Source organism: Mchenga conophoros, linkage group LG5, assembly GCF_057382185.1.
Source record: "Mchenga conophoros isolate Kocher_MC1m ecotype Shallow Benthic linkage group LG5, M_conophoros_male_GT1.1, whole genome shotgun sequence".
In the NCBI taxonomy this organism is placed as follows: Eukaryota; Metazoa; Chordata; class Actinopteri; order Cichliformes; family Cichlidae; genus Mchenga; species Mchenga conophoros.
In genome coordinates, this window is record NC_140530.1 from 10484779 (window position 1) to 10512323 (window position 27545).

Sequence of the window (27545 nt, forward strand, 5' to 3'; positions counted from 1 at the left end):
AAGCAATATAACCAAACAACACCCTCCTCAGGAATTTCCCTATGTAGATGTTTCACAGAGAGAGATCTGCGTAAAGTATGTTTAGTGAAAAGCAAACGTTTTCTAAACAAGTCAAGATGCTACAGGATTGCATTTTGCTGGTGAAAACCCTACACAAACACTCGGCTGTGAAGCTCCCACGTGCTTGTAGGCTTAAGCTGTAATGTAAACACATATCATGAAGTATCAAATCAAAACAGTGCTTGTCCTGGGAGTGTTTTTTCTGCTGTCTGTTCTGTGTACTGTGCTCAAGGAGAGAGCGCTGAGAAATACGTGGCTAAAGGAGACCACACACATACGTTTAGATGTCTTACCTGAAGATGCCCTCTGTCTGAGCTCCGCCCAGAGCGAGAACGTACTGGGAAAGCTGAACCTGCACCCAGGGCAGTTTCCTGTCTGGGAAGAGTTCACTCTGCCGCTCCATCACCTCCTCCAGAGAACTGCCGAAAAGGGAGGGAGTGACAATAGCCCGTCTGCTGTGGTCGATCTCCTCCAAAGTGGGCTTACGTAGACCCTGGAGGGTGAGAAGGAAGCACAGGGGGAGGATTTACAACCTGGGTATATCAGGGGCCGTGATACTAATGATGGTTGTGTCTGCAGCTGTGCTACAATGACTGGGTCTGTGTTTATGTCTATACCTGTGACTGTAGGCATACCTGTAATTATGTTTCTCTCTGTGACGCTATCTAAGATGATTCACATCAGACCTTTAAAACTGATATGCCTGAACTTTTATCATGTGGAATTGAAACACCTTGATAGCTCTTTTTATTCTTCTAGCGTACCTTTTTGCCACCGGTGATTGCAACCTTCTGCAGCTTCCGGTGGCAGAACTTGGCATAGGTGCTGATGGGGAGGCCTGTGGGAGAAGGAACAATATGTAAACCCCTTAAGCGTCAGGCATTACTGAACACACAAAATAATAAATGATTGAAATTCTTTCCCAAGCTGTTTTTCCCCACTGATGTCACATAGAGTATCAAAGCAGGCACTGGTAATTGGAGAGACTTGTTGACAGTGTGATTCTGGCATATGGGGATTAAAGCAGGCCCGGCTAAACTGTCAGGCTGAGGGAAGATTTACTGCTGCTGAACAAAAGCTCAGAGTCAAGATCCAGCCCACACATCCAATGTTCAGGTGATTCATCAGCACACACAAGACATAAAAGCCTCTGGAGTGAATAAGAAGCACAGAGGCTTCCCGTATGCTACCTGCCCTAAAGCAGGGTCCAGATCTATTCTGGATGAGAAATGCCTAAAAGAAAAAGCTGATTCAAAAAGCACCTGATCTTCCTAGAAATTTTCTACACCTAGAGTTCACGAAAGAATAGAGCGCTGATTGTTCAGTCATTTTTTCAGCTTATAAAAAAAATATATCTACATATTTGTGTAGTGTGATAAATACTTAAACTCTGAAGCTCTAGTGCTGTATTCACACTTCGCTCTATCAAGAACCTTAATCAGGCCCAGACTGGACAAATTTACTGACAATAATTTAAAAAGTAACACTTTCCAGTGCATTCCCAAAAATCCCAAGAGTCTACAGATTTATAGCAAACAGGTGACTCCTATGCAAGTTTGCAACTTCTGCTAATCTGCCCACGTCTGACTATAATTATGTCTAATTAGCGAGATCATACCAATAATTTGCCCTTGATCTTGGCAAAGATTGGCTTTCCCCCCACCCCAAACAGTTCCCAACATTTACAGGAAGAAAAGCAAGAGTGTAGAGCCCCTGCACTGCAGTGAGAAGAAGGGGTTTAAACACTAGCGGTGGTCTATATTTACATCAGACTTGCTGGCATGAAAAACACAACACCCAGGCAACCAAAGCCCGGGAGAAATATGAGCTCATTAAGAGCTTGAGTGTACCGTACCAGGCTGAGAACGGCATGACACCCGTCTACACATAGACTGAAGGGAAACTTAACAACAACAAAAACAGAGTCATTAAAATAAAGAGAAGGCTTATGTCTCGTCTTCGTCATTATTTGCAAAATGCTCCTCCAAGTGCTGGCTGAAAACAGCCCTACTTCTGATCCCAAACGTGTAGATGTTTCCAAGGCCACACTAGGCCAGACCTCAGCTTTAGTTCCCATGTTGGACTCCCACACCTGCTGCTCACAGCTGCTTGTTGAGCTAGTCAAAACACAAAGTGCGTTCCAGCTCTGTAACCCGCCACACAAACAGCAGCTTTCTTCATACTGTTTTTCTGCTTGTTGGCGGTCATCGGGATTCTTTTTGGCCATTAGAGTTACTCAGCGAGGTTCAGTGGGCTTTCTCTTTGACCCATTAGTCAGCTTGAGGTTTTCCAGCGTAAAGCCCTGAGTCAGTGAAGTACAAAGCGTGTAGCCGCTGTTGTTGAAAAGATTGGGTTCCTCTCTGGTGACATCATCACCAGAGCTGGCAGTGTGGGTTGGTCTAATGAGGGCACGTGCTGATGAGTAGCTATCCACTTAAAAGGCCGTCTGACAAACAAGTGGCAGGGAGAGAGAGAGAGAGGCCGCTGATACGAATCACAGTGTGGCCAATTGTGTCCAGGGCCCCATGAAATTCTCATCCTACTGTTTTTCAGCTCAACTCTCTAAGAAGCCATTCATGGTGCCGGCAAGTACATCAGCATGTACTCGACCGACAAACTGCACAGTGCTGCATTTTCCATCCCACTCAGAGTGGTCACTCTGCAGGGACTGATATATTTGATTTGTAATGGCTTGCTCTGCTTGGACTCCAGACATGTTTTAAAGAGAGTAGAAAAACATCTTTAAACTTATTCCCCCGCCCTGTCCAAGAGATAACCATGACCAAGTGGGGAAAACTGTTTCAAAAAGTAATATGTTGGACTGAAAGGGACATAAACAAAAAAAAATGTACCTTCTTCCTCCTCTGAATTCTGTTTTCGCTTCTTTCTGGACTTTGAATTCTTCTTAAGCTTTAGTTCCTGTTGTTCCAGTATGAATTGGGTCACTACGAAACACACACAATAGCAAAGGTCAAATAAATATCAGTTAGATAAAAACAGAGCCAGTAGTAAGATCACACCTCATCATACTACACTTGATCATTTGGACAAAACAGAAATATAATCCGAATGGGAAATAGAAGGGCAAGGAGGAACACATGAGAACTATTAAAAAAAAAACAGGAACTACTTTAATCAGACAACACAGGGAGGTACAGAAGAAAGAAAGGTGACCCACCCTGCTGCTCAGTCTGAGACTCACATTTCTTGTCGCTGGTTGGCTCCGTGTGTCTCTGTATGTAGCCTTCCAGGTAACAGCGGAACTTTGGGGAGGGGGCAAAGAAGGCCAAGCTGACGGCCATCAGCTCCCAGCCTGCTGCCAAACTTCTGGGGCTGGAGTTGCCTGTGGTTTGCCTCACCAACTGCACGTACAGTTCGTCCCGCAGCCCCGGCATGTCCCAGCACTTGGTAATGATAAGCAGGGCGCAGTGACGGCGGTCGAGACGTGAGGGCCTGTCTCCCATGTAAGCTTGGACGAGCTTGAACATCTCGCAGGCCTCCTTCCTGACAGCGCGATTGCTGGTGATGAGCATGGGCTTTTTGATGGACCCGCGGTTCCAAGACAGCATGTTGGCGATGGAGACCCGGCGCCGGAAGAGTCCCTGTGTGTGCATGTTGAGATGCTTGCTGGCCCAGTCCTCCATGCCAATGTCAGGAGGTGGGGGCTGCCGCAGGGTGGCGTAGGAGAGTTGGTAGGCAGACCCTCCTACTCTTCCACCCGCACCATCACCTCCTTCTGCGTTGTCGTGGTTGGTGGGGCGGTGGGGGCCCAGGGAAGCAGTCCGTCCATCCACCATGCCTTTCTTTCTGCTCTCCAACTGAGCCTGCAGCTCTAGGGTGCTGGCCTGCAGGGAGGACACGGGGTGGACATGGGACAGAGGAAGTAAAGGAGAGAGGATGTGAGGCAAGAGTGCAGCAAATATGCAAACTGTGTGCATGCAGCTGCAGCCTTTGAGAGGCAGGCTGCTTTCTGCCTACTATGCTCGGCTCTGCAGTGCTGGGACTCGAGGGGGACTGTTGCAGGACTGGCACATTTATTCCCTAATGCCAGCAAAGAACTGAAACAGGAAGAAATCTCCACAAATCCTTATGAACCCTGTCCTGAACAGTAGGTGAGCACGTAGTGGCACCAAAAAACAAACAAAAAAATAATCTTTTTTTAACACTAACCGAGTTACATCTATGCTCTGCACAAGACTTCCCTGTGATCCCTGAGGTTGAGTTCGTGGCCATGTAAATGTGAAAGGAGCACCTTGGCTCTCTTAATACAGGAATCCAGTAACCGACGCATATCCCCCAAACAGCCAAGAACAACACAAACCCTGAGCCAAAATCAAAGCTCAGATTTACTAATGGGACCTAAAAAGCATTGACATGTCTTTAACGAGACCCTGCGGTCCTATGGAAGTGATGAGTGCCAGACAAGCTGGGTTTCAGATTTTTGTTTCTCAGTCAAATAAAGCAGGTCTGTGATTTGGCTTTAAAAGGAATCCACTACAGCTTTAAAATAGTACTAGATGAAATGAACAAATTGAATGCTTGATGAAGTAGAGAATACATTTTACTATGTAAAAGACTCATTTTAGTAAATTAAACTGTTTAGTTAACAGACGGATCAGTACAAGGAACAGTGGGAACAGAAAAGGATTGTTTCTGTAAAAATTGTTCCAGTGCATTCTTTGAAAAGAAAAGAACTCTAGCACTACATTTTCTAGAGTAGAGTTTTTGTAATTACACATAACCAGCTATAATCTATGAGTGACATAACAGCAGGTCTGAAGAACATTCCAGGACAGACTTAGGGGGCCTTGGCTGTTGTCAAGCAGACTATAGCTACAGTGGTACCAATAAGCCGTGGTACCAGTCCGCCTCGTAACTCCTTGCCAAACATGGGCCATATGGGCCACAGTGGCTCTCCTTCCTGACCAAGGGAAGCCATGTCCTGAATCTTTCTGGCCTGGCATGGGCCCCAGATGCCCAAGCACAGAGCTGGCATGTGAGTATACAGTACCTGCAGGGCAGGGCAGATGGACGGTGGTAAGAGGATGACAGCTATTGCTGGGATTGTGGCCATTATTGTCAGTGGTGCTCAGCCTGCTCACTGTCAAATGTTCTGGGGACATTTAGGCACTCAAGACTGGAATGTAAGAGGCATTACTCACAAAATCCTCTAATTTCTTCTCAAAGAAACGGATTAGGCCTATTGTTTTCATCCCAGACGCAACCGCTGCATCAAACATTAATCACTGTGGGTTGCAGAGGCGAACTTAAACGGCTTTATATAGAGATTTTAACATTTACGGATGCATGAGGTGTGTGCCTGTTGATTAGAAGAAGCAGACCTTGGAACTGGCTGCTATGCTACTTACATTAGTCCAAATAGAGGTCAGAAATTTGTTTTTCCATTTTCACAGCAATTTCTTATGGATACCTTTTAATAAGCCATAAGACCTCATAATAAAAAAAAATACCAAATTATGTTTAAAAAAAAATATAACTGGACCTAATAGTAAAGAAGAATATTACTGCAAAATATTGTCTGTCACTCACAGCTCTCACAGAACATACAAACTTGATGATATAAAAGCAGCAGCTAAATATTCATTTGACAGTGAAACTGATTTATTTTTCCTCCTAAGATATTGATTCTCGACAAATATCAGTAACCAGCGCTCAAACTGAACAAAGCTTAATCCAAGCACACCTGCTGAGGAAAACAGACCACACAAAAACAGTTGATCTCTTAATCAAACAGGAAAGTATCAAAACACTGGATAAGAGCCCTTATCTTACAATCGTAAGTAGTTGTTTGTAACAAAATAAACTTTTTGCTGTTTGCGTCACTCATTCACCAACCCACCCACAGACCCACAAATACACACAGAAACATAAGGGGGTTACCTGGGAGGGTGGTCCTGGGGTCTCTGGTGACGACAGGCTGGCCTGGCTATTGACACTCAACTCCAAGGTATCCACCTTTTCATAAGTTCTTTTCTGCCTCCCTGGCATTTCCAGAGGAGTCAGGGCTGGGTTGTCACAGGTACTTGCCCCTTTCATTGTCCGGGGGCCTCCAGTGAGGTCCTCTCGAGATGCGCACCTTCCTGCCGACCCCCGTCCCCCTCCTCCTCCGTACCACCTAAGTGAGTCTGCGGGGGAGCGTGTCCGAGCTACAACAACCCTCTCCCCCATCTCTGGATCCAGCCCTGCTCTCACCTCTCTCATTGTGTTGGAGCGACTTACCACCTCCCTCATTTCGGCCATCAACCTCTCATTGAGGGCGCACAGCTCCCCACTGCTGCCTACTGACCCTGGCCTACCTCCTGCACCACCACCGGCTCCCACCCTTCTCCTGCTCTTTCGCCTGAGACTCGGGGAGGGGCCAGTGGAGTAACCAGAGTCTTGATAGTTTGCTGTGGCCTGCGGGGTCGAGGAGGGGAAGTCCTGAGAGGCCTGGCTGCTCTGCCTGCTGTGCCGAGCCTCCATGGCGCGCTGCACAGTGGCCTCCAGGACCCGCCAGCTTTGTTTCTTGTCCAGTGAACTTGGGCCTGGCGTTCCTGGTTCCCTGTCCCTTAACTGACCTCGACCCTGCTGTAAAGAGTGAGTGTGGGGATGTGGATACGGTTGAGGCTGCGTCAATACAGGGTCTTGCCTGGAGGTAGGTGAAGGGGAACGCGTGGGCACAGGAGAGCTGGATAGAAGCCCCTGTTTGGGGTCCACGTTGACCATGTGCTTGATACACTCCAGGCCAGCTGGGCTGTAGTCGGAAGCAGAAGGATTTCTCTTGTGTCTGGACCCTGGATGAGATGAAGCAGGTTGCTGGAGGAGTCTGGGTTTCTGGAGACTATGGGTAGGTGTCAAACGAGACAGAAGTTGTCCATTGTACAAGTGTGCCCCCTCCACCTCCATGTCTGTGGGGGGTTCATCATATATAGGGCACTCCGAAACTGGCTCATCATAGATTGGAGCAGTGCAGCCATAATGGGGAGAGACGGGGCGTGGTGTGCTCGTCTGTGACCTGTGAAGGAGTGGACTGGGATGGCTACTGTCTGACGTCACCAAACAAAAGCTGCCGTTGCTGGCTTTTCTCAGGTGATGGGCCTGACGTGTGTCACCTGTCATTTTGCCGGAAGGGGCTGTTTTATATCCCTGTGCAGAGCTGAACTGTCCCCCTTGGGCCTTGTTGCAGGAGGTGTGGAGGGTGAAGGTATTGGCTTTATTTTGCTGGAGGTTTTGCTGGATTGCTGGGTTGGGCTGGGTGCGGCTCATGCTGTTCACCTTCACCAACATGGCTGCCTTAGAACCAGGTGCTGGCTGCCATCTTTGAGAAGTATCCCTGAAAAGGGGAAAACATGCACACAATGAGATCAGACAAATAATCAAGTCTAAATATAAACCCAAACATCAAGAGGCAGTAAAAATCATGTAATCATATGTATGCAGTCATACAGCCACTGGCTAGGTTTCCTCTACTCTGAAATATTCACTGCTGACAGGGCTGGGGAAAAAAAATCTGCAGCAATCCACACATTCTTCTCCAAACATTTCACTGACCTCCAAATACTTAACTCCATTTTTAGTCTGGCAGTCATAATAGCCATGCCAAAGCATGAGACAATAACTTTAGTGTGTGTTGTAGCTAAAGAGGCTAAAAATAATGACTCTCTGAACATATTTCACTGAAACACATCCATTCCTCCTCACGCTTGTCTCAGATGTCTGGAGAACATAGTAAGTTCAGTTATGTGTAATATTTGATATTTTTAAGGATTGAAAAACATTTGAAACACTAGAAAAGCAACTGTGACCATGGGAAAAGAGGTTGATCTGAGAAAAGTCAGGATTGCAGCAGTGGGCAGATGATATCTTGACTCGGGTTCAAAGTGCAACTTACTTGAAGTTGAACTTGGCTGAGAGGCCAGGCTAACTTATAAACCAATGACCCACTGCTAATCCCAGCAATGTAAAACAATCTGCCATCAATCTGGTCACACTGTTCTGGTCTGCTGCTGCCTCATAATCTTCCACAGTAATCAGGACTTTTCATTCCACAGTTGATCAGAAACTTGCCCTCTTAAACCAGTGAGCGTCTAAAGCCGGCACTGTTGCACATACATGCATGCTTGGACACAGACGGTGCCTGGTCCGAGGAAGTCATGTGTAGCAACACTAAACAAACAAGCTCAGAGTATCTTCTTGCTTAATCAATGTTCAAAGAGGTAAATAAGTTTAAAGGTAGGCAAAGAACACTTACCCTCCTTTCCTTTAATCACTACTTAAGATTCAGCGGGGTAATTGATTACATCAAAGCTAATCGCCTTATGTCCCGGTAAATCCAACACAAACGCAGATCAGTGGAGAGACAAAACCAATGTTCAATGGCTTCCCTTTTCCAAGTGTACTGGGACTCAGAAGAAAGTCTGGCTGTAACGGCAGGAAGAGGACGCAGAGGGAGGAGAGAAAGAGGCAGAGGGACCCCCCCCCCTCTCCACCCCACAACTCTGGAACAATACTTAAACGATTCCCCTGAGGTCCTCCAGCCAACGGCAAACTTCCTTTAGTTCTCCTAGCTACAGCTCAGTCCTCTCTCTCTTTAGACCCTGTGCCACCCTCCTCTATAGTGTGAGTCACACCATCTCAGCCTTTTGAATATAAACTTGTTTTCATCTTTGACCAGTCCCACAGACTCACCATGCGTGCAGAGCCTGTAAACAGCTGGGACTCAGCCACCTGGCCCCAGTGTCTGCCCCCCACGACCCAAGCACTGAAGGAGGGAACGCCACAAGATCTCTGCATTCCCAAAAACAATCGAGACCCTTTACAGCCTAAATAAAAGACTCACAGACAGACACGTGTGAAGACGAGCTCTGATGGATGAGAATCACCCCACACCACCCAGTGGTGACAAGGTGACAGCTGTAAACATGTGAAACCCCTGTGTGTGCTCTTTGAAACAGTCCGTGTTTTCTCACTCTGGGGGAGGTGACACAAAAATGATTGCCACCTCAGTACGTGACACACAGGTGACGGTTTAGCACTGGTATGCTGTAGCAACACCTCTCACACATGAAACAGAGCTTTTATCACAACTGGTCTTCGTATATACACCAGTCTAAAACATTAATCTGTCTTCTGTATTCCTTCTGGGAGAGTCACAAACTTAATGAGGATTGACTCTGACATAGTAGTGACCACTACTTCCTGCCTGGGGAGGTTTGGAGAGAGGGTTTCTCCATATACAATACAAACAGGAAATGCCTAATGCAATGTTCACATGCTGTGCCAAGGCCGGAAGAGGGCTTATAAAGACTTTCTAATACGTCTGACTTTATAGATGGAAACCAAATAATCTTTAGACCTAAGCAGCCCTGTACACTTTTCTTTATCTTCATGGTCAAAAGCCAACTTTATGTCAAATAAAATATTACCCTTTACTCCTGTATCCACACATTCAATAAAACACAACAACCTCTGATTAATTCAGCAGCATCCTTTCCCTTGTGGATTAAAACAACTGCCGACAGTTTGTAGAAGTGAACAACTGTCAAGATAAAAATAATAACAACAAAAATAAAAGCGAAACCTATCAGTTCTCTTGGCTAAGCTCTTCTTTCTTTTTTATTTGCCTGCTATTGTTCCACCCAGGCTCAGAAAAGGTGTAGTACATGCATCGTGTGCTGCCCTGGCGCATTATGTTAGATGCCAACAGGGTTCGGTGCGACAACCATCAAGTTCGTGCGGAGGCTCAAACTCCAATAGAAAAGCTGTACAGTGCTTTCCATCTCTGTTTAAAACCCTTAATCTCATTACACAACTCCAGCATTTGCATATCAAAACAGCTCTAGTGAGCTAAAGTATGAATATGACATCTGAACCAAATGAAAGACAAACACAGTAAAATTGTGAGAAACTACAACAGCAACAACTGGCTTAAATGGGAAGACTTTTGCTGGTGATGGCTGAGGGTTGAACAGACCAAGAGAGAATAGTGTGAGCATGTGTAAATGAGAAGGGGTGGGGATTAGTCGTGGGAGAGTGCAGCAAGGGAATGAGCGGGAAGGCTAGAATTCCTCAGGGCTCATTTAGGGGCCTTTGTGGCATTGTGGGGGAGCCTAACACAATGCATGGCTGTGCCATCGTCAGGGAAACGCCTCTGTCAACGACAGCCATTGAGATCAAGAAAGGGGAAGACAACGACCCATCTTCCACCTCTAGTCATTCGGGCTCTTACGTAACACTAAACAGGCCTGGACCTCATTTGAACAACAATCAAAGTTGTTTAAAAAGGGTGTGTTGCCTGCTGGTAGCCTGCTGGTCAGGTGTTTACTGAACATTAGCTGCAGGAGGGGATTATGCACAGCAATTTATCACAGTTGTTAGAAAGACATTATAATCATCATTGGGAGTGTAAGAGCTCTCTAGATTTATTAGAATCTACCAGTGTTTGCAAACAGGGAATTTCCATTTCAGCTACGTCATGGGCACAAAAGATAGCTGCATGCGACGCATGTTAACACATGAATAGCATACTGAATGCATTTGAAAGCCTTTCCATCAGTTAGCATGTGAGACTTACAAGAAGACAGAGATATGTAAAATAACACAAGGTTATTTTATTCTGCCTTTGTGAAAACAACTGCATAATCTGACCTGGGAAACAAATCAGCAAATTTGAATGAGTGAAGCAGCTCTTTTGCCTCCCCCATATACACAGTCCAAGACACCCCTGTCACGTTTCTGAATACTAACATTTGTCCCTGTGATCTTCTGTGCTGCTACGGGAACACGGCTGTCAGGAGATCCATTTCTCTTTTCTTTTAAACATAGACTAACAGTTGTTGGAAAAGCCATCAGCTGAGTCATTTTGCCGGATATGGATTTGGAAGTTCTTATATTCCTCCTGAGAATAGTGGGGGTCTGAAAAGCACGGGTTATTATTAACATTGGCTGGACAGGAAGAGGAAATGAGGTCGCACAGGCCAAGCTTCTGCTACACAAACACCTCGGAGCACAGACCAATGGGATCACTGCGATCTGCGTGGAGGAAGGAAACTAAAAAGACAAAGATTCGCAGAGGACAATGCTGTATCCACTACGTCAGGGTTCAAAGCTCATTCTACGTCCCGCTTGTGAATAGCCCATCATATAAAAAAATAATTAAATTAACACACATGAAGAGCAAAGCTTTAAGCATTTCACTTCCTACAAGATACCTTGAGAGAGCCCAGTTGTCCTGAAACAGCTGAAGTGACGCACGTCCCTACTATGAACCAAGACGCCTACCAGCTGTGTCCGTCTGTGGCTCTCGAAGCCTGAACTAATGGGGAGTGCCGGGATAGGTCAAAGGACAACCACTAGATTCGTTCTGAGGGGAAAGTGTAAGGCCAAACCCAAGTAAATTCCAGAGAGACTCGCCCCAGGAATTTGAAAGTATATCTGCGACTCCTTTTCTGAGGAGTCAAATTATAGCACAGCGTGTATGACATTATTAAAACAGCTGCCTGTTCACACATCTTAGTTAGTCTAACCTTTATTAGTCCCACGTGTGGGACTAATAAAGGTTATCTTATCTTATCTTATCTTAAACACACACACAGACCCTTTCATAGTCAGTCTCTAACAGTAAAAGATCAGAGTGATAAAATAAAGTACTATAGTGGAAATTCTTTAAGCAAAAAACCCAACAACCCATCTTTGATATTTCAAGTCATCTGAGAATCTGAGATAGTCAGAATTATGCCTCAAGCAGCTCACATGTGCTGCCTTGAGTTCTTTATGAAAACAGTCAAAATATACCATCACAGAACCCGAGAGGAAAGTTAACATTAAAAGGAAGGCTTCAATGATATCTCAAACAGAGCAAGAGAGACTTTTGTCTGTGTCAGCGAGACACACAAGACTAGCTCTGTGATTTAGTTCAAGAAAGCCATAAATGTATGGAAAACACAGAAGGAAACCGTAAGAGAACGAGCGTAGAATAAAACTAAACAAGCACCCTGTCGATGCTAACCAGACCAAAGTACAGGATTACAAGTTCAACCTTTTTCCCCACAGTATTACTTTTATGTAGATGTGGGGAAAAAAAGAGAGAAAACCTTTATTGTTACAGGCAGACTTACAACACCATCTGCAAAAATCTTTTAAAAAAAAAAAAGAGCTTACCACACCACGAGTGTAGAGATGAAACAAGTCTGTCCAGTATGTATGTTGTGGCTACATCCTCACAGTGGCAGGAGATGAAAAGCATAAGGAGCTTCTGCTCTGGCAGTCAACAGGCACACAATGTGTGACTCATTAAAAAACTTAAAAACGTTATCGACCCTATAAGACGTCTCCTCATTTCCTAAATAAACCCACTGGTGATTTCTCCCACATGATTCACTGCCAGTGAGTCACAACTATATGAGGGGAAGCCGGTTGTGCTTTTAGCCTTTTTATGCTTTTGCTTTTGAGTGTGTGGTTAATTTTGAAAAAATCCCTTTCAACAAATTCCCAACACAAAGTGAAAGAGAAATTTAAAGAAAACGTTTCCAGTTCTGTTTTTCACTTCTCATCAGTTCATGGGGAATATTTTTAAAAGTTGGTCCCCTGGCTTCCTGAAAATAAATCAGACTACAAGAAACCCAACATCCCTTTAAGTAAAGTCAGTGCACACTCGTAAAAGCAGCTGTGCCGACTCCTCTTTGATGTGTAGAAGCTTTGGTATAAGCTTGAACATAACTGCGTACACTCTGGTACTCAGAAAATGGCATTTTTCTGCATCTTCACAAATCCAAAGCAAGGAAAGGCGACTTTTAAGTGTCTAATGTCAACGTGACATGCTTTGACTGAATTGCTGGTGCACCGCTATATCATTACAGGGCTAAATGAGAGGGCACATTCAAGTTATTGGGCGTTCTTCTCTAGTCAGCATACCTACACTTCCAGCTCAGAGAAAGCGTTCAGTTGACTGAGGGGATAGCGGGGTTTTAAGAGAAAGCCTTTGTTCCTATTAGTGGTCTATTATACACCCCAGGGTGGCACGAGAGGCAAAAGAGTGCTGCGACCCTGATGTGAACCACCTCGGTTCATTTCTGGGTTGTCTGGCTGTCACGTGTCCTCTGCAGACTTATAACATCTTCCCAGCCTCAGCAGGTCTCCTCCATGGAGGGAGCCCACACACATACACTCAGGTCACACACACTTTCTAGAGTCAAATCTCCCACACATGTTACCTGGTTAATGACAGCACAGACCTGCACATGCATTAAACAGCTAAGTGAAATTCAAGACAGATGTTTTAAGCCATCTGGTATATGACACCTTTGTCTGCTGCATCATGAAAAGAGATCAGTTAGTCACGCCTTCCTGGCCATAACTGAAAGTAGTTGGCATGTTTATCTCTGAAGAGCTCGGTACTTCCCAGATGAGCTCTAGACTAAAACACTTTTTAAAAAAAATTCCCATGACATGTGATAAGACTCGGCCAATGAGTAACAAATTGGGCACGCAGGTAGTTAGCTCATGTGCTTTCACTTCCTATGATCACAAACTAAGAAAAATACAGATATGAGCCACACAGTAAGAGGAAACTGTATCTATCAGGCTGGAATAATATTATAGTACAGGGTGTGTTGTTTGAAAACTTTGGAAACTATTTTGAACAGATTTATTAATAGCTTGAAACAAAAGCCCACCAGCAGTGGAAAAACTGGAACAGACCCATCTCTGCAATGTATAGCATTGTTTTCAAAGGTCAGAAGTGAATAAAAACCCTCTGAAAAAGAAGAAAACTATGATGCAAAAACAGACCTAACGCAATGAACGCAATGTCTTAGGAAAGTGACAAGTTGTGACAGGTAGGAGAATGGCAAGAAAGGGAGAAAAAAAAAAGATGGGTGTTAGATAAACTAGCTAAGCTCAAACTTTGGGTTGCTCGTTTATGGTGAAAAACAATATTCAGATTTGTTCAATATGTGCGCCAACATTTAAAACAATTACCAATCCCTTTCAGAGGTTCATACATTTAATGAGCTTAAAAACATTACTTTTAAGAGCTTATTTCCTCAAACTTGAAAGAAAATTCATATGAAAATAAATGGAAAAAAGTTAAGAGACCAGCAGAGGAGATCTGTGATTGTGGACAGAAGCCACATTGTGAAAATAAATGTGGTACAATAATCACTTTATCTCAATTATCTTGTTTTCAAAATACTTGAAATCCAGGATAAAATTTCATGACATGACTCCAACCCAACTCAAACCACTGTGCCTCCCCCAACTCTTCTTCTCACACATTTCTTCCTGTCATTATTAATAAAGTGCACCGCTAATTGAAGACAAGCATCTCTCAGAGTTTGTTTTTATCCATTTTGAGTTGTCACATTCTACCCTCTTTGTGTCTTTTGTCGTGGTTTCTCATTACCTGCTAAGAGACACAGGCTGGTGAGCACGTGATGGGCCATATGGCTAAGTAGGGTATCAATCCCCAGTGAGCTAAAGACTCCTGATCCTAACTCGGCTGAACACAGCTGGCCAGTGTTTTAAGAAAGACAGAAAGGGTTCTGGGAAAGGTTGAATCACTGGGGCAGAGTGGGACCCTGTGAGGAGTTTTAACACTGCCCACACACAAAAAACAACGGGGCCGCCAGCACTGCCGTTCAGCAGCAACGCTTAACTAATTAGTTTCCCCACCAGCTTTAATTACTCTTAAAGGGTCAAAGGAGCAAACTCCTGAAGGCAAAAGTGTGGCAGAAGCAAAGCCTAGAACCACAGAAACCTGGCAGGGTCAACCTTGTTTACAAGCAGTTCGAATATAGTGGCTCTGCTTGTTATTAACCACAGACAACACTCTCTCACATGCCTCTCATGCATGCACGTAAGAGGCGTTACAGTCTATGATAACCAGGGGCTGAAATTTGTTTTAGGAAAATGAAATGAGGGCTGGGGCAGAGAGGAGCAGAGCGCAGTGGAGCAGGGTGGCGGTGAGCGCACAGAAGGACACTAAGATGGCCTCAGTGGCCATGTGCCAGGGGAAACAGAAGTGGCATGTGTGGAATCCAGCTTGGAGGGAAGAGACGGTGGTTTGGATGAGGCCACAAAGCAAAGCACATGATGGGGTCTCTGAATGACTTACTGTTAGGGCCCGTTCTGCACCAGTAACCCTAGCGTGAGGGGAAATGTCATGCTCTGTAATATAACTGACCATTTTCCCCATTTGGTAGCGATTTGCTGAAATGGCTGAGCATGGTTCACAGGCAATACTATGGAAACATGGGACATATGGAATGTTCAGATAAGTGAGAATGAAAACAAGAAAGCAGTTTGAGTCCAGCCCAAGTGGTCAACAGTCAAAATAATCCTGCAAGTTCTCATAGCATAACCGTTTGAAAGCCTTTACAATTGGGTATGGCACATGCACTGATGGCTATCACATTGCACCACTTTTCTCTAGGTAATATGAGCCGCTAATGATTAAGCACAATTCTCTTTCCAGACATGCTGTAGAAGGCTACTTAAGGTTTAGTCAGGCTTACCTCTGCGGGTCTTTACCACCATCTGTGCTGTGTTCGGTGCTGCTACCATCTCCCTGAGATCTGCTGTCTGCTGCCAGGTCCAGCTCAGGGTTGGCAGTTTCGTCGTTGGACTCCAAGGCTCGAGAGAGAGGGCTGTCCCTGTCCCGCTCAGGTAGAGGGGTGCAACGCCCCTGGCTCCCTACGCTGCTGACACTCCCTGAGGTCCCATGGTGGTGCCTATCCACACCCGCTCCAGGCTGCCTGGCCTCGCTGCATCGTTTCATGGCCTGCAGCTGGGAGAGGGGCACTATATCAGCTCCCTGGGGTCGATGCCAGACTGTGCGGCGTCCTGCGGAGTTGTAGTAGTAGAAGCGGCCACTGTGGGGGTCAAACAACTCCCACCACTGGTTGCCGTCTGCCTGGCGGACAGAAACACCAGGCGGAGGATCCCAGCCGCATTCGCCAGTGGTTAAATTCACATACATGCGCTCACCGGAGCGTGGCTCCAAGATCTCCACCCAATCACAGCTGAAAAGAAAAGAAACAAAAGCACAGAGAGAAAAGCTGTTATTAGATGCTTAAAATAGCAACAGATCACCTACAGGATATGAGGACATATTAGAGGCCACATGCCTGAGTACTAATCAACTCGACAAGCAGTAAACAACTCGCACTGTTTGACAGACGAGAGGCTCGAACCTGCCCACTTGTCCATATGGAGACTGTGTTAATGTCCCCGTTCCCTACATGCATCCATCTGTATGTGTGTGTTAGCGGTGATGTCATCTCTATGCAGTGGAGCGGCAAAAGCGATGGCGCAAATATGTATGTCCCGAGTAAGGAGACAGGTGGACATACTCAGTGAGGCACCAGGCACGGAGTCAGCAGGGCCCAAAGAGAACCATACGCTCCGAGTGCTACTAACGCAAAAACCACAAAGCTCAACTACAATCACAGACTGACAACAGCCAGCTCAGCACAACACACGCAGACAACGAAAACAGAGACAGTGCAGAGAAGAGGGAGGGGGCAGAGGCAGAGAGAGAGAGAGAGAATCAGAGTAAAAGACAGCCCTGTTTGCATAAAGTAATAAGGCAAAAGGGTACAGATTAAGAGGAAAACAGATTACATATGCAGAGACCCTGAACTGAATTTCAGTGAAATGACAGGACACTACGTTAACGAGTCGGACACTGAAATAGTATTAACATGCTACATTAAGGTTATGTGGTGTAGCTACAGTACCTACATAAAATCAGCGTCTATAAATAAGTCGGACCTTAGCTCGCTGTTTCTATATATCCAGGTCATGCAACTCTTTAGTGAGCTAGTTTATGTCTCCTTTGATCTAGTTCCCCAAAGGAGACCTTAACTGTGTCAGCAAATCCATGTGGGAACAGGAACGCTACAAACAGCCACGAGGAGACCGTTACCAAGGTTCAGCATCACAGTAAACGTCTAGACGAGAGCCAAAGGAAGGACTCAAAATAAACTCACAAGGCGCCTTTTTCTTCTTGTACTGAGCACTTGAGGGTCCTGGCAAGGTTAGGTCTTTTCTATTCTTTAGTGTCCCACCTAACACTAGTCTAGTATCTTTGAGAGCAAAGTATCAGTTGGGGAGGAATTAGTGTCACAACAATCTGGTAGAGGCTTGGATATTTTCCCAGCTTTCTTAGGATAGAAAAGCTTTTCTTCTCCCTGTCACGGTTGTTAGAGGTACGACTCCACCATCCAGGCTACCTGGGATGATCAGAGCAGGCAAGAAGCTTAGCAGGGATAAGACTGCCTACAATGTTCACCAAATATCCACATTTGCTTCAAGGCGCCTGCCAAAACAACCCTGTGTGCAACCCTGTCTCAGAAACAGAGACAGAGGAGCACGGTGCCAGGCAGCTCTGCCACATTTACAATGTCACCCAGTTGGCCGAAATTCACTGGGACGAACAGCTGTTCCCTGTTAACACTGATGTACCTGTTCATCAAGCATAACGTATCAATCACTCTCTTATGTGCTGCCAGAAGGAGCCACAGGCTCTTCATATCTTGATTTAACAACCAGGTAAACATAGAAAGGGCATGGAGAGACTATAGGAGCCTTCCACATACTGTCTTCCCATGTGTCCCAGTGCTTTATGCTGGGAAACCATCTGGTCCAATCCTTCACAGCAGTCAAGCAGCGCTAACCTTAGTCCACTCAACAAGCAGGTTCTATTTATACAGCATTTTAACTCTACCTGAGATCAGAGCAAGCAGAAACTCAAAAAAAGGGAAAAAGACACGACTGTATAGAGCAGGGAACTGACTACAGTGTGTCTCCCCACAACGAGACGCAAGTATTACAAAATTATTTTCTGAGCGATGAGATCCACAACACTTAATGGGCGGGGAAGCCTTGCAAATAATGGGGGCATTCAAAGCAGAGGCCAAACAGTCAATACCACCCCACACATACCAGAGCCTTCATCCTTTCACTGCTCCTGTCTGTATTCCAAAAGAGGCGTTCCCAAACCGAGAAACTGATCTTCCCATGCCGCATTCCCTGTTATTCAGTTCGGTGTTTGTCATTATTCTCTGTAAATGGAGTGTTTGGATGCAAATAAACCTATTTCTTACAAACTGCTGAGTTTCAAGTAACATGTTTCAAGTAAGCCGACACGGCATTTTTGTGTGTGTGTGTGTGTGTGTGTGTGTGTGTGTGTGTGTGTGTGTGTGTGTGTGTGGGGGGGGGGGGGGGGGGGGGGGTATCTCCCAGTGTCCCACAGCTGTGATGACGGTGAAGTAACCAGCATGGGATTTTGCATAATGGCCTGCATCCTACACACCCTGACAGGACACGAGGGTTTCATGGTGCACTGTGAACACCATACATGACAAGTTAAGCAGCACGGGGTGTAGCTGTTTCATAAGGACTGTTCCCTCTGGGTAAATAAACAGCAGTTAGAGCTGAGAGCGAGCCTGCTGTGCTCTGTTGACACGACCTGATAAGCAGGAAGAAGGGCCGTGTTCAGGTTTTGAAATCATTTTGGGGAGCACTCAGAAAACAGAGACACAGCCATTACCTGGGTTTGCCTAATACAATGGCACTTTTCTTCAGTGGGACATACCAGGAGTGAGGTCGAAACACTTTGATTTCTCACTAAAATGAATGAAAATGAATATTTATTCACTTGCACCAAAGAAAAACTTAAAAAAAAAAAATGAATAAAAGTGGACCAACTAACATTAACAGGATCCTCTTTGATACACATTTCTGGTGAAAAGTTGCTTTATGTGGTGCCATGTAAATCAATCTGAGCCTGCACAGCTTTATGTGGTCTTTCTGCAGAAGAAGCAGACAGAAAAGTATAGAGCATGACTCTCCAAACAACTGAGGCAATCTGCCTCACGCTGTAAATGTTCATAAATGGTTTGGAATGCAGTCTGCACAAGCTCAGTGAAGTTTAACTCCAAGAGGAATGTTTTATATTGATCTAAAATTAACTTGTTACACACATGGACCTATGACTAAAGCATACAGCACCCGGTTTACCTCTGGGGAGACTCAATCTAATTGAAGCAGACCTTTATGCCACAGGCCCATGTTATGACTTTGCGCACTCTGTAACCAGGAGTTGACTGCATTCAGTAAACACTTTTTGGTGGGGTTAGATTACAGATTGCAACATAAAGAATAGTGTTCATGGACAGTCTAAGGTGCCTGGAAAGAAAGCGACTGGACCTTTTTACGTTTCTTAAAGACGGTTCACCCCTCATTCAAGAAACTTCTATTCCTCATAAATAGACTTTTTAAACTGCATCGGTTTGCCTCTTCACGTGATGCCCATTGGCAGAAAGTTTTGTGAAAATATATGAAAAATCAAGTATGAAATTCCTCATCCTTTATATTCCGATGTGTGATAACACATTACAAGGTCTCTGTCTCCCATGAGGAGTCTAGGAGGACCTTCAGGAGCCTATGGTTATCCACAGTAACTAAGAATAAAACTTGTCAAAGTGTGAATAAAGACTATGCAAACATAGCCCACCACAGAGACCAAGAGGCCAAACCCGAAACACGAAAACACCTTCTTGACCATCAAGTCGCTCACATTCACATAGTGCCAGTGGCTTTTTTTTTTCTTGAAGGAGAACTACTACATCTATCATCCATCATCCACAATTTACAGTCATCTCCCAAAATAACTAGAACTGAGAGCGGTTTCCCAGAGTTAGGGAAACAACAGAATATAGCTCATGGAATCTGCCCCATTGTTCAAAGGCAGCGCCAAAGTGTAAATGGCACTTTTCCCAGCAGCGGTAAACACAGAGGACTGGACAATGCATTCACTGGAAATGGGGCAGCAAGCAAACCTTGTGTCATTGTGCAGCTTTGGGTTTCAAACAAACTCAAATGCTAGTGTGGTTGTTGATTTCATCAGAAAGATAAACCATATAGAAAGGAGAAAAGATTGTTTTCCCCGGGTGGTGGAGAGTTTAGACTAAGCGTTGTGTCATCAGATAATCTCATAACGACTGAAATGCTGTTTTATGCTTCTGTGCTATTGTGGCATTCCTGATGGAGCGATAGCACACCTTCAGAAACACGGTGCTAAGTGAAGGTTTTAGTGAAATCACTGGTCCATAAACTAGACAAAACTAAGATAACAACCCAGTGAGACAATTATGCTCCCATCTATCACGCTGTACTCTTAAAAGGTAACCGCCAACCTTTTTCAGCAACCAACTATTCTGAGCTGCTGCTGCTCTACTGTTCCTTGTGGACCGAAGCAGGCGGAGCGCTCGCACAGGGCCTGCCATTCATCTAGGAAACCATACCACTCCGGTCACAGCAGCAAGTGCCAAGGTCCCCCCTTGCCGGTATATTTACAGAGCTGCTCTTTCCTATTTAGAGACATAAAACATCCTTTCTCCTCAGATACTGGCATAAAAATAAGTCCTCACTCTGCAGAAAGGAAGAAATTCAAAATCACTTGGCTGCACACACCCAAAACTATAAACCTAAGTCTGAAAATGCTGTGAGGTTGGATGAAATGTAAATAAAAATACAACGCAATGATTTGCAAATCTCATGGCCCATATTTTATTCACAACAGACCACAGAAAGCATTAGATATTGAAATCGACACCTTTAAAAAAAAGCATATGAAAAATGCAACACAACTCATTTCAGGATATAAGGACAAAGCCATGTTTAGGACTGTGTTATATCCCTGTCTTGAGAACTGAGGAGACCAGCTGCTGGACATTTGGGAGAGGAAAGATGTCGCATTATCTGATTGAGGCTTCTAGATGCTCAACTGTCCTGGGGTCTTCTTTTGTGTCTGACCTGCACAAACTCATATTTTTCATTTCATAATGTGACAAATGTTTTCAAGTGGTGACAGGTCTGGAGTGCAGGCAGGCCAGTGCAGCACCCAGACTTTTTTACTATGAAGCAGTTGTGTGGGAATAGGTGCAGTGTGCAGTTCAGCATCGCCTTGCTGAAATATGCAGTCTTGCCTGAAAAAGATGTTCATCTAGATGGGATGTTTTTGGCAGATCAGTAAATTGGCCTCGAATATTCTTTACTTCAGAGAAACTCTAAGATGGACATTTTATACCTAATAATGTTAACTGGCAACAGGTTAGTTACAAAATGTTGCTCCAGTTGTTTCCAGTTAGGTATTCAGCTTTTTCCTCCCATCCCATCCAATTCAGAATGAGCCATTTCTGTTCATTTAATTTTTTGGGGTTTATTGTGAATAAAATATGGGTTTATATCATCACATTCTTTTTTTTATTTACACTTCACAAACACTCCCAAACTATTTCAGAATTGGGTTAGTATTAAACATTTTGCAACTGTGAGAAATCTCTGGTGATTTACTGATACAGAGCAAGCAGAGGCCTGTACCTCAATATAATGCATGGAGGGACCTGCCAAAAGACTTGTTTGATTATGTATAAACCATGTACAAAGTCTATTCAGCAATGCTGCTAGGCAACCTGCTTATCTAAATATTGTAAAACAACAGCAGTGACACGGGCTGACTGCTAAGAGCTTGGCTGGGTTTCCAGTAGCTGTAACTAACAGAGAACGTAACCATAAACCGGGCACGTTGAGTGCTGTACCACTTTCCCTGTACGAAGCAACTTAAACACGTGCAACTACAACAAAACTCAGATCAAACAAATAACCCAAAAACAAACAAACAAAAAAACAACATTATTATCATTTAACGCATCTGACTTTAAGCTTTATCACAAGTATACTGAGTGTCCATTGTTGAAAACTGAACTGTGGCAAGGTGTACGTGGCTAACCATTGTGGAGGATGTGGGAGCAGACTCCACCCTGGTAACCAGAACAATAACAGGGAGAAGGGAGCGTGCACATGTTTTAGATGACAGAAAAAAAAATGTCCTGCACCTGTCACTAACACATTCTTTCAGCCTTTTGTTTAACACCTCTCGTTCCTGCCGTGTCACCACAAGTCAGAGGTCAGTAAAACACATGGCACAATTTCTCTGTGTGCACTGAATGTATATATATATAACAACAAGCAAATTGGCAGTTTGTTTGAGAGGAATAGGCTCCTGCAGCCCTCATTAAAGCTAATGCCAAGGTTTAGGATGCTCTTAACTCATCTTATACTCAGACTTTAACTGTGATGTCTTTTATACTGGGGACCCACAGGGCTCCACAGCACCCACCCAGTTCTCTCCTGCGTACTGTGTACAATACCACATCACTCTATAAACCCCAAGTTTATACTATGGCTACTCAGATGATCAAAAGGTTGTGACTTTTAAAATCCTGCTTAGGTTCCAGATCTTCTCTCTGCTCCCCTTTTCCTCCTAAACTTGGCAGCAGTTGTCAGTGTCACTTTCTTACTCGCCGTGTGCTGACATGGGGAAACAAGTTTGGAGGGGTATGTGGGAGTCACCTTTCACAGAGGGACACGTGAGACGCACTGGAGCCGACCTTATACGACTTGACCCGGGAACCAAGGCAGGCCAGGTGCCAATGAGGGGAAGAGAGGTAAAGAACCTTAAGACCAAACAGCGGGGCAGCTAAAGCCTGGCAGAGAGAGGAGACGGCTGGTATGGGAAGATGAAGATAAACAGGGGGTTAGACTCCTGAACGCACCCTATTATTTGATTCACTTCCAAAAAGTCCTGCAAGGGTCAAACAAACTGGGATAGACAGAAGACCTCCCCAAAGAAGTATACAGACCCTTTATACGTGCCTAGGTAAAAGGAGAGTTGCTGATAGTTCCTGTTGCAAAAGTAAAAGTTAGCAAACTGAACAGCAACAGCTGACAACAACCCTAACTTTGCTTTCTTTCTACATTTTTGTAAACAAAAGCAGCACCATTCTGCTTAAAGTGACTTCTCAACCACTATATGTCGTCATCACTCAGCCCGGGTGAGTAAACCTAATTCCAAGAACCTCATTGTCTCGTATCACCTGAGAGCAGACTGCCATTTCTGAGTTACCGCAATGACTCAGGTACAACTGCACAAACCAGACGGTCCAGTTTGGTCTGTGTGCAGCATGATCACCCTGCACGAACTGAGCTGAACATGGGTCTTTTAAAACAGTGGTATTGGGGGAAAAAAGAGCAAAGCTGACAAACAAAAGATGTTGACTGCTTGTAAAACTGGAGGGCACAAACACACTCATCTGACTTAGGAGTCTGAAAAAAAAAAATGTCTTTTTACCACAGCTGTATACAGCACACAGGCTCTTTGGGAACAGAAAATCAGTAGTACACAGTTGACAAGAAAGTCCCGCAATGACTCAGCTTCATATGCATTACAAAGCCTGTGAAATGCACCCTATTCTGAAGCCTGTAATAGTACAAAACAATGCTGAGTATTGTCGGATCAACAGGCAGACTTCATTCAATTCTTTGTTGCGTCCACACAGGGGATCACAGCCAACGAGTGCTGCGATGAGGCGGAGCTTGAGACATGTATAGGAGATGTGGGGGTGACCTCCTTCAACAGCTGCCCTAATCCATGACTAGAAACGGCTTCCCCTCTCTACTGGCGCTGGATTAGACTGGATCTCACAAGGTCACACAGCCAACCTTCAGCAAGGCCAGTTTTTCCCATGCTGCGTTCCAACTACCAATTTTACATGGCCCCCCAATTCATTCCATATAGATGCCAAAGCATTCACCCCCCTCCACACTGCAACAAACCGATTCTTCATGAGGAACGAGATAAAAAAAAGCCTACCTCACCAACGGCTCCAGGAGAACATTTTTGTGTTAGCTGTTAAATGTTACTTCAGATACCCTTGCTGAAATCCGCCTACAAGCTAAATGCAGAGAAGCGGCTCTCTGTGATTTCTCTATGGGGAGTATTGTCTTGTCCCACCATCTTGCCACGAATCACCCACGAATGCTGCAGCTCAGCAGAAATGCCGGGAACTTCCGGCCCCCTTACTGCTCTGCTGAACACTCACTGTCTGTCCGAGGTGACACTCAGCCAAAGGGTCAATAAACTCCCTTTCAGAGAGAGCAAGGCCTGCCCAAACACAAGTCCCCGTCCTTCCTAAAAAAAACTTCAGCCCTTCCCTTAGTTCAGGGGTGGGCAACTCCAGGCCTCGAGGGCCGGTGTCCCTGCAGGTTTTAGATGTGTCCTTGAACCAACACAGCGGATTTAAATGGCTAAATTAGCTCCTGCAGTTCTCCAGAGGCCTGGTAACAAACTAATCATGTGATTCAGGTGTGTTGACCCAAGGTGAGATCTAAAACCTGCAGGACACCGGCCCTCGGGGCCTGGAATTGCCCACCCCTGCCTTAGTTGGAGGGTGCTTCTGAGGTCACATAAGACTCTGGACGAGAGCGAACATGTGCAACAGAAGCTGCAGCATCAGGGTGTTTACCACATAGAAGATAGCCTTTCTATCAGCACACCAGCTGTCAGAGTGGGAACAATGGGGTTACTTGTCCAAACACACACACAAAAAAAGAATGACGCTATTACGAGGCAATTGTGCTTAATAACCACAAACATTCATCTCTAAACATTATCTTGTAAAATCATTCAGGGTTATCGATGAATACATATTGTGCATCGGCCCTTTTATATAAAATAAACTCAAGAATTCCACCTGTGCTATCTGGGTGCTGTCAAAACAGCAGTTTTTATTAGTATCTGACCTGCTTGCCTACAACCACCAGCAGCAGCAGTTTGTAACTTCATTTTGGTCTAAGCTCACACCATCCCCCGCGAATCCTCCCCCTGCTGACATGACAAACGAGGCCAGAGTCTAATCCCAGAGCGCAGCTACAGGGTAAGCAAGGGGGTCAGCGAGGAGCCACGCAGGAAAGGAACGTCCGGATTGTCCTCTAGAGGAAGTGAAGGTGCAGACGGTAGACTCTCTAGGATTAGAAATGCAGAGCAGGCCAGTGAAGATGTTAACGCCAGGCCCGCGCAGGCCTGAGGGGAGGAGTGGATTATGATTTAAGAGGCCATCGCTGGGGCTCAACGTGTAGGGAAGGATTAATATTTCACTAACAACAATAGATCTTCAGGTCGTGGCAGATTCTTTGTGTTCAATGTGTTAATTGCACTTTGTGGGTTTCATTTGCACCTTAGCTCACTGACGTTACATAAACTTGTTCACCTCTGTTAACTCTTGAATTTGTGTCATAGACCTAAAAAGTACAACAGGATATTAAGCCACGTAATGATTCTGAGCGACGATGAGCATCTGGTTCAAACCAGTGGATGCCTGCGATTTAAACCTGTCTGTAATCCCCACAGTTCGCAGTGTGAGTGGTTGCTCAGGTACAGATAAATTTGTTTGGACAAATCACCATAACCTCATTACAAAGTCACTGTGGCAGGCCACAGAGAATCAAAGTCAGGTGAAAAGTGCGTGCTGAGTGTTAAGAGCACTGATCCTCAAGGGATCAGAGAAAGGAAAGGAGTGAAAGCTGGAAATGTGTACGTTGAAGCTAATGAAATCACAGCGATTATTAACAAACCATGACTCATAACATGTCAGTGCAGGACAGGCTTCACTTCCTGTCAACAGGCAAACAAACTTCCCTATTGTCTGTCTGGGATGGACGTCCGGTCTCTTCTTTGCAGAAAGCACCGTTTAGAGTCATCTTGTTGAAGGGGATGTGTTGCTTGTTCTCGATTGTCTGCCCACTGTTGTGAGCTTGCAGAGTAAACACCGAGACAACATCCTCATTTTCAACTCTGGTTCCTACATCTCACAGAAAAAACTCATGAACTATGGAAACTTTGACCAAACGACATCGCTGTCCTCTGTTATAGTATCTCATCTATCTCTTGCAATTTGCTGAGCAGATAGAGAAATTTACACCAACGCCACGCAAATGCAAACACGCAAATGCAAACAAAAGTCATCAGATGAGCACCAGCTGGGCAGGGAGATGGTGAAAACTGCTGCGCCCAGGAAGTCAGGTTGGCATGCCCTGCCAAAATAAACAGCTTTAGGCTATATAAATGACAGCTGACTCGAAAACTTGCTCGTCAGCTACTGTCTAATGGACTGCACTCAACAGCAGATACAGGACGAGGAATTGGACTTTTTACTGCATGTATCACAACACTAAGGAGTTCCCATATGAAAATCTGTAGCCAAAGCAGTAAGTGACTTTAAATAGACCGTGGGGACTAAAGCAAGCAACCGATGAAAGCTAAACAAAGTTTTAATGCACATCTGCAGTGAAAACAGATGGCGAAGAAATTAAGACACGTGGAGCTGAATCTGAGAGCCACAGCAGTAGTAGAAACAGGAGCAACAAATGGACTGTGGAACATTTGCCCTCTTTTTGGGTTACCGGGCTCCTAAAACCACAGCAAAGAGCTAAGCCCGTGAAGCCCATTTGGAGACTAGATAGAATTAAGAAGTAGCCTCCGTCTCCCACCACAGCCACCACACTGCAGCTTCTCCCTACAATTAAAAACTTTGGGCGGATGTGTCAAACCTTTGCCACCTAGCTTCCCATGATAGGCGTTAGCGAGCTACAGTGTAATGTTTTACTTTTAACTCACCGACGATAGATAATAATTAAAATCGAAAATAAAAAAAAGAATAAGAACATTTCGCGGTTTAAATAATCTGTTAAACTTAGAAGTCACCCCTAACAGACTTTGGTAGAGATTTTTAAAAAAACGTTTTATTTTCAAAGGTTTTAAAATACCCACAGAGGCTTAAAATAATGTTACTATCCCGCGAGCTGCGGCTCCGGTTCAGCGTCGGCGGCTTCTAAACTTTCTCCACTTCATTTCGCGCCGCTGTGAAATTAAAGAAAGAGTCTGCTTACCTTGTCCCGGCCATGCTCTTCACATTTTAAACGAGGCTCCAGCGAAAGGAACTGTACAGTTGTTGTTGTTGTTTTTTATCTCTTCTTGCTTGTAAGGTTAGTTTTGTGAGCGCACTGAACTGTCCGAGCAGTGAGTAGTACGGGACGGCTCTCCGGTGGCAAATCCCGTACGCAGTCTCCGCCTCTGCACGTGAGTCATAGGTTGCGATGGGGGTCACCCAGTCTGCACCCCCACCCAGTCTGCTCCCCTCCCTCTTCCACGCCACACCACCCATCCTGAAGCCTTTCGACTGGCTTTCTGGAAAAAGCGGCACTTTTTTAAGATAGCCAAAACATTTAAAGGCTCAGCTGGCTCAACAAAGTAAAGTGATAAGATGTTAAAGGTTAGAAGGGGGTTTTTGTGTGCCAACTTACACAGGAACTTCAATTCACTTCATATATTAAGTTAAATAAAACTAAGGCTGCTATTTTTTAACAAATGCGGTCTATTTATTAGAAGGTTTGTTAAGCAAGCAACAGATTTGCATTGCATGACACAGCTGAAATACATTATTCGATTCATATGTGAAAATTCAAGAGTAGTTGTGTCTAATATATAATCTATATTCTCACTGGCTCACCCTTTGACCAGTCCCTCCCACTTTTTTTCTGACTGCTGTGAAGGCATGTCCAGGCAATGCCCTCAGCACAGTCAG

At 44.9% G+C, this 27545-nt stretch overlaps 1 protein-coding gene across 6 annotated transcripts in view; it reads right to left on the minus strand.

Annotated features, from left to right (window-relative positions):
• arhgap46a (Rho GTPase activating protein 46a) overlaps positions 1–27034 on the minus strand; it is a 30107-nt gene extending 3073 nt beyond the window's left edge. Inside the window, exons 1-7 of one of the 6 annotated variants that reach the window (XM_085273200.1) lie at positions 26851–27034; positions 15573–16079; positions 5962–7393; positions 3263–3905; positions 2913–3005; positions 825–898; positions 354–553 (exon numbers count right to left, since the gene is read on the minus strand). In XM_085273200.1, the coding sequence (XP_085129326.1) occupies positions 354–553; positions 825–898; positions 2913–3005; positions 3263–3905; positions 5962–7393; positions 15573–16079; positions 26851–26864 (2963 nt within the window). In that variant the 5' untranslated portion in view covers positions 26865–27034. Of the gene's footprint in view, positions 1–353; positions 554–824; positions 899–2912; positions 3006–3238; positions 3906–5961; positions 7394–8311; positions 8463–12219; positions 12442–15572; positions 16080–16184; positions 16495–26850 lie in introns of those variants that run through there. The other 5 variants (XM_085273199.1, XM_085273203.1, XM_085273202.1 and 2 more) reach the window with 5 other exon arrangements.
• Between the last annotated feature and the right edge of the window lie 511 nt (positions 27035–27545).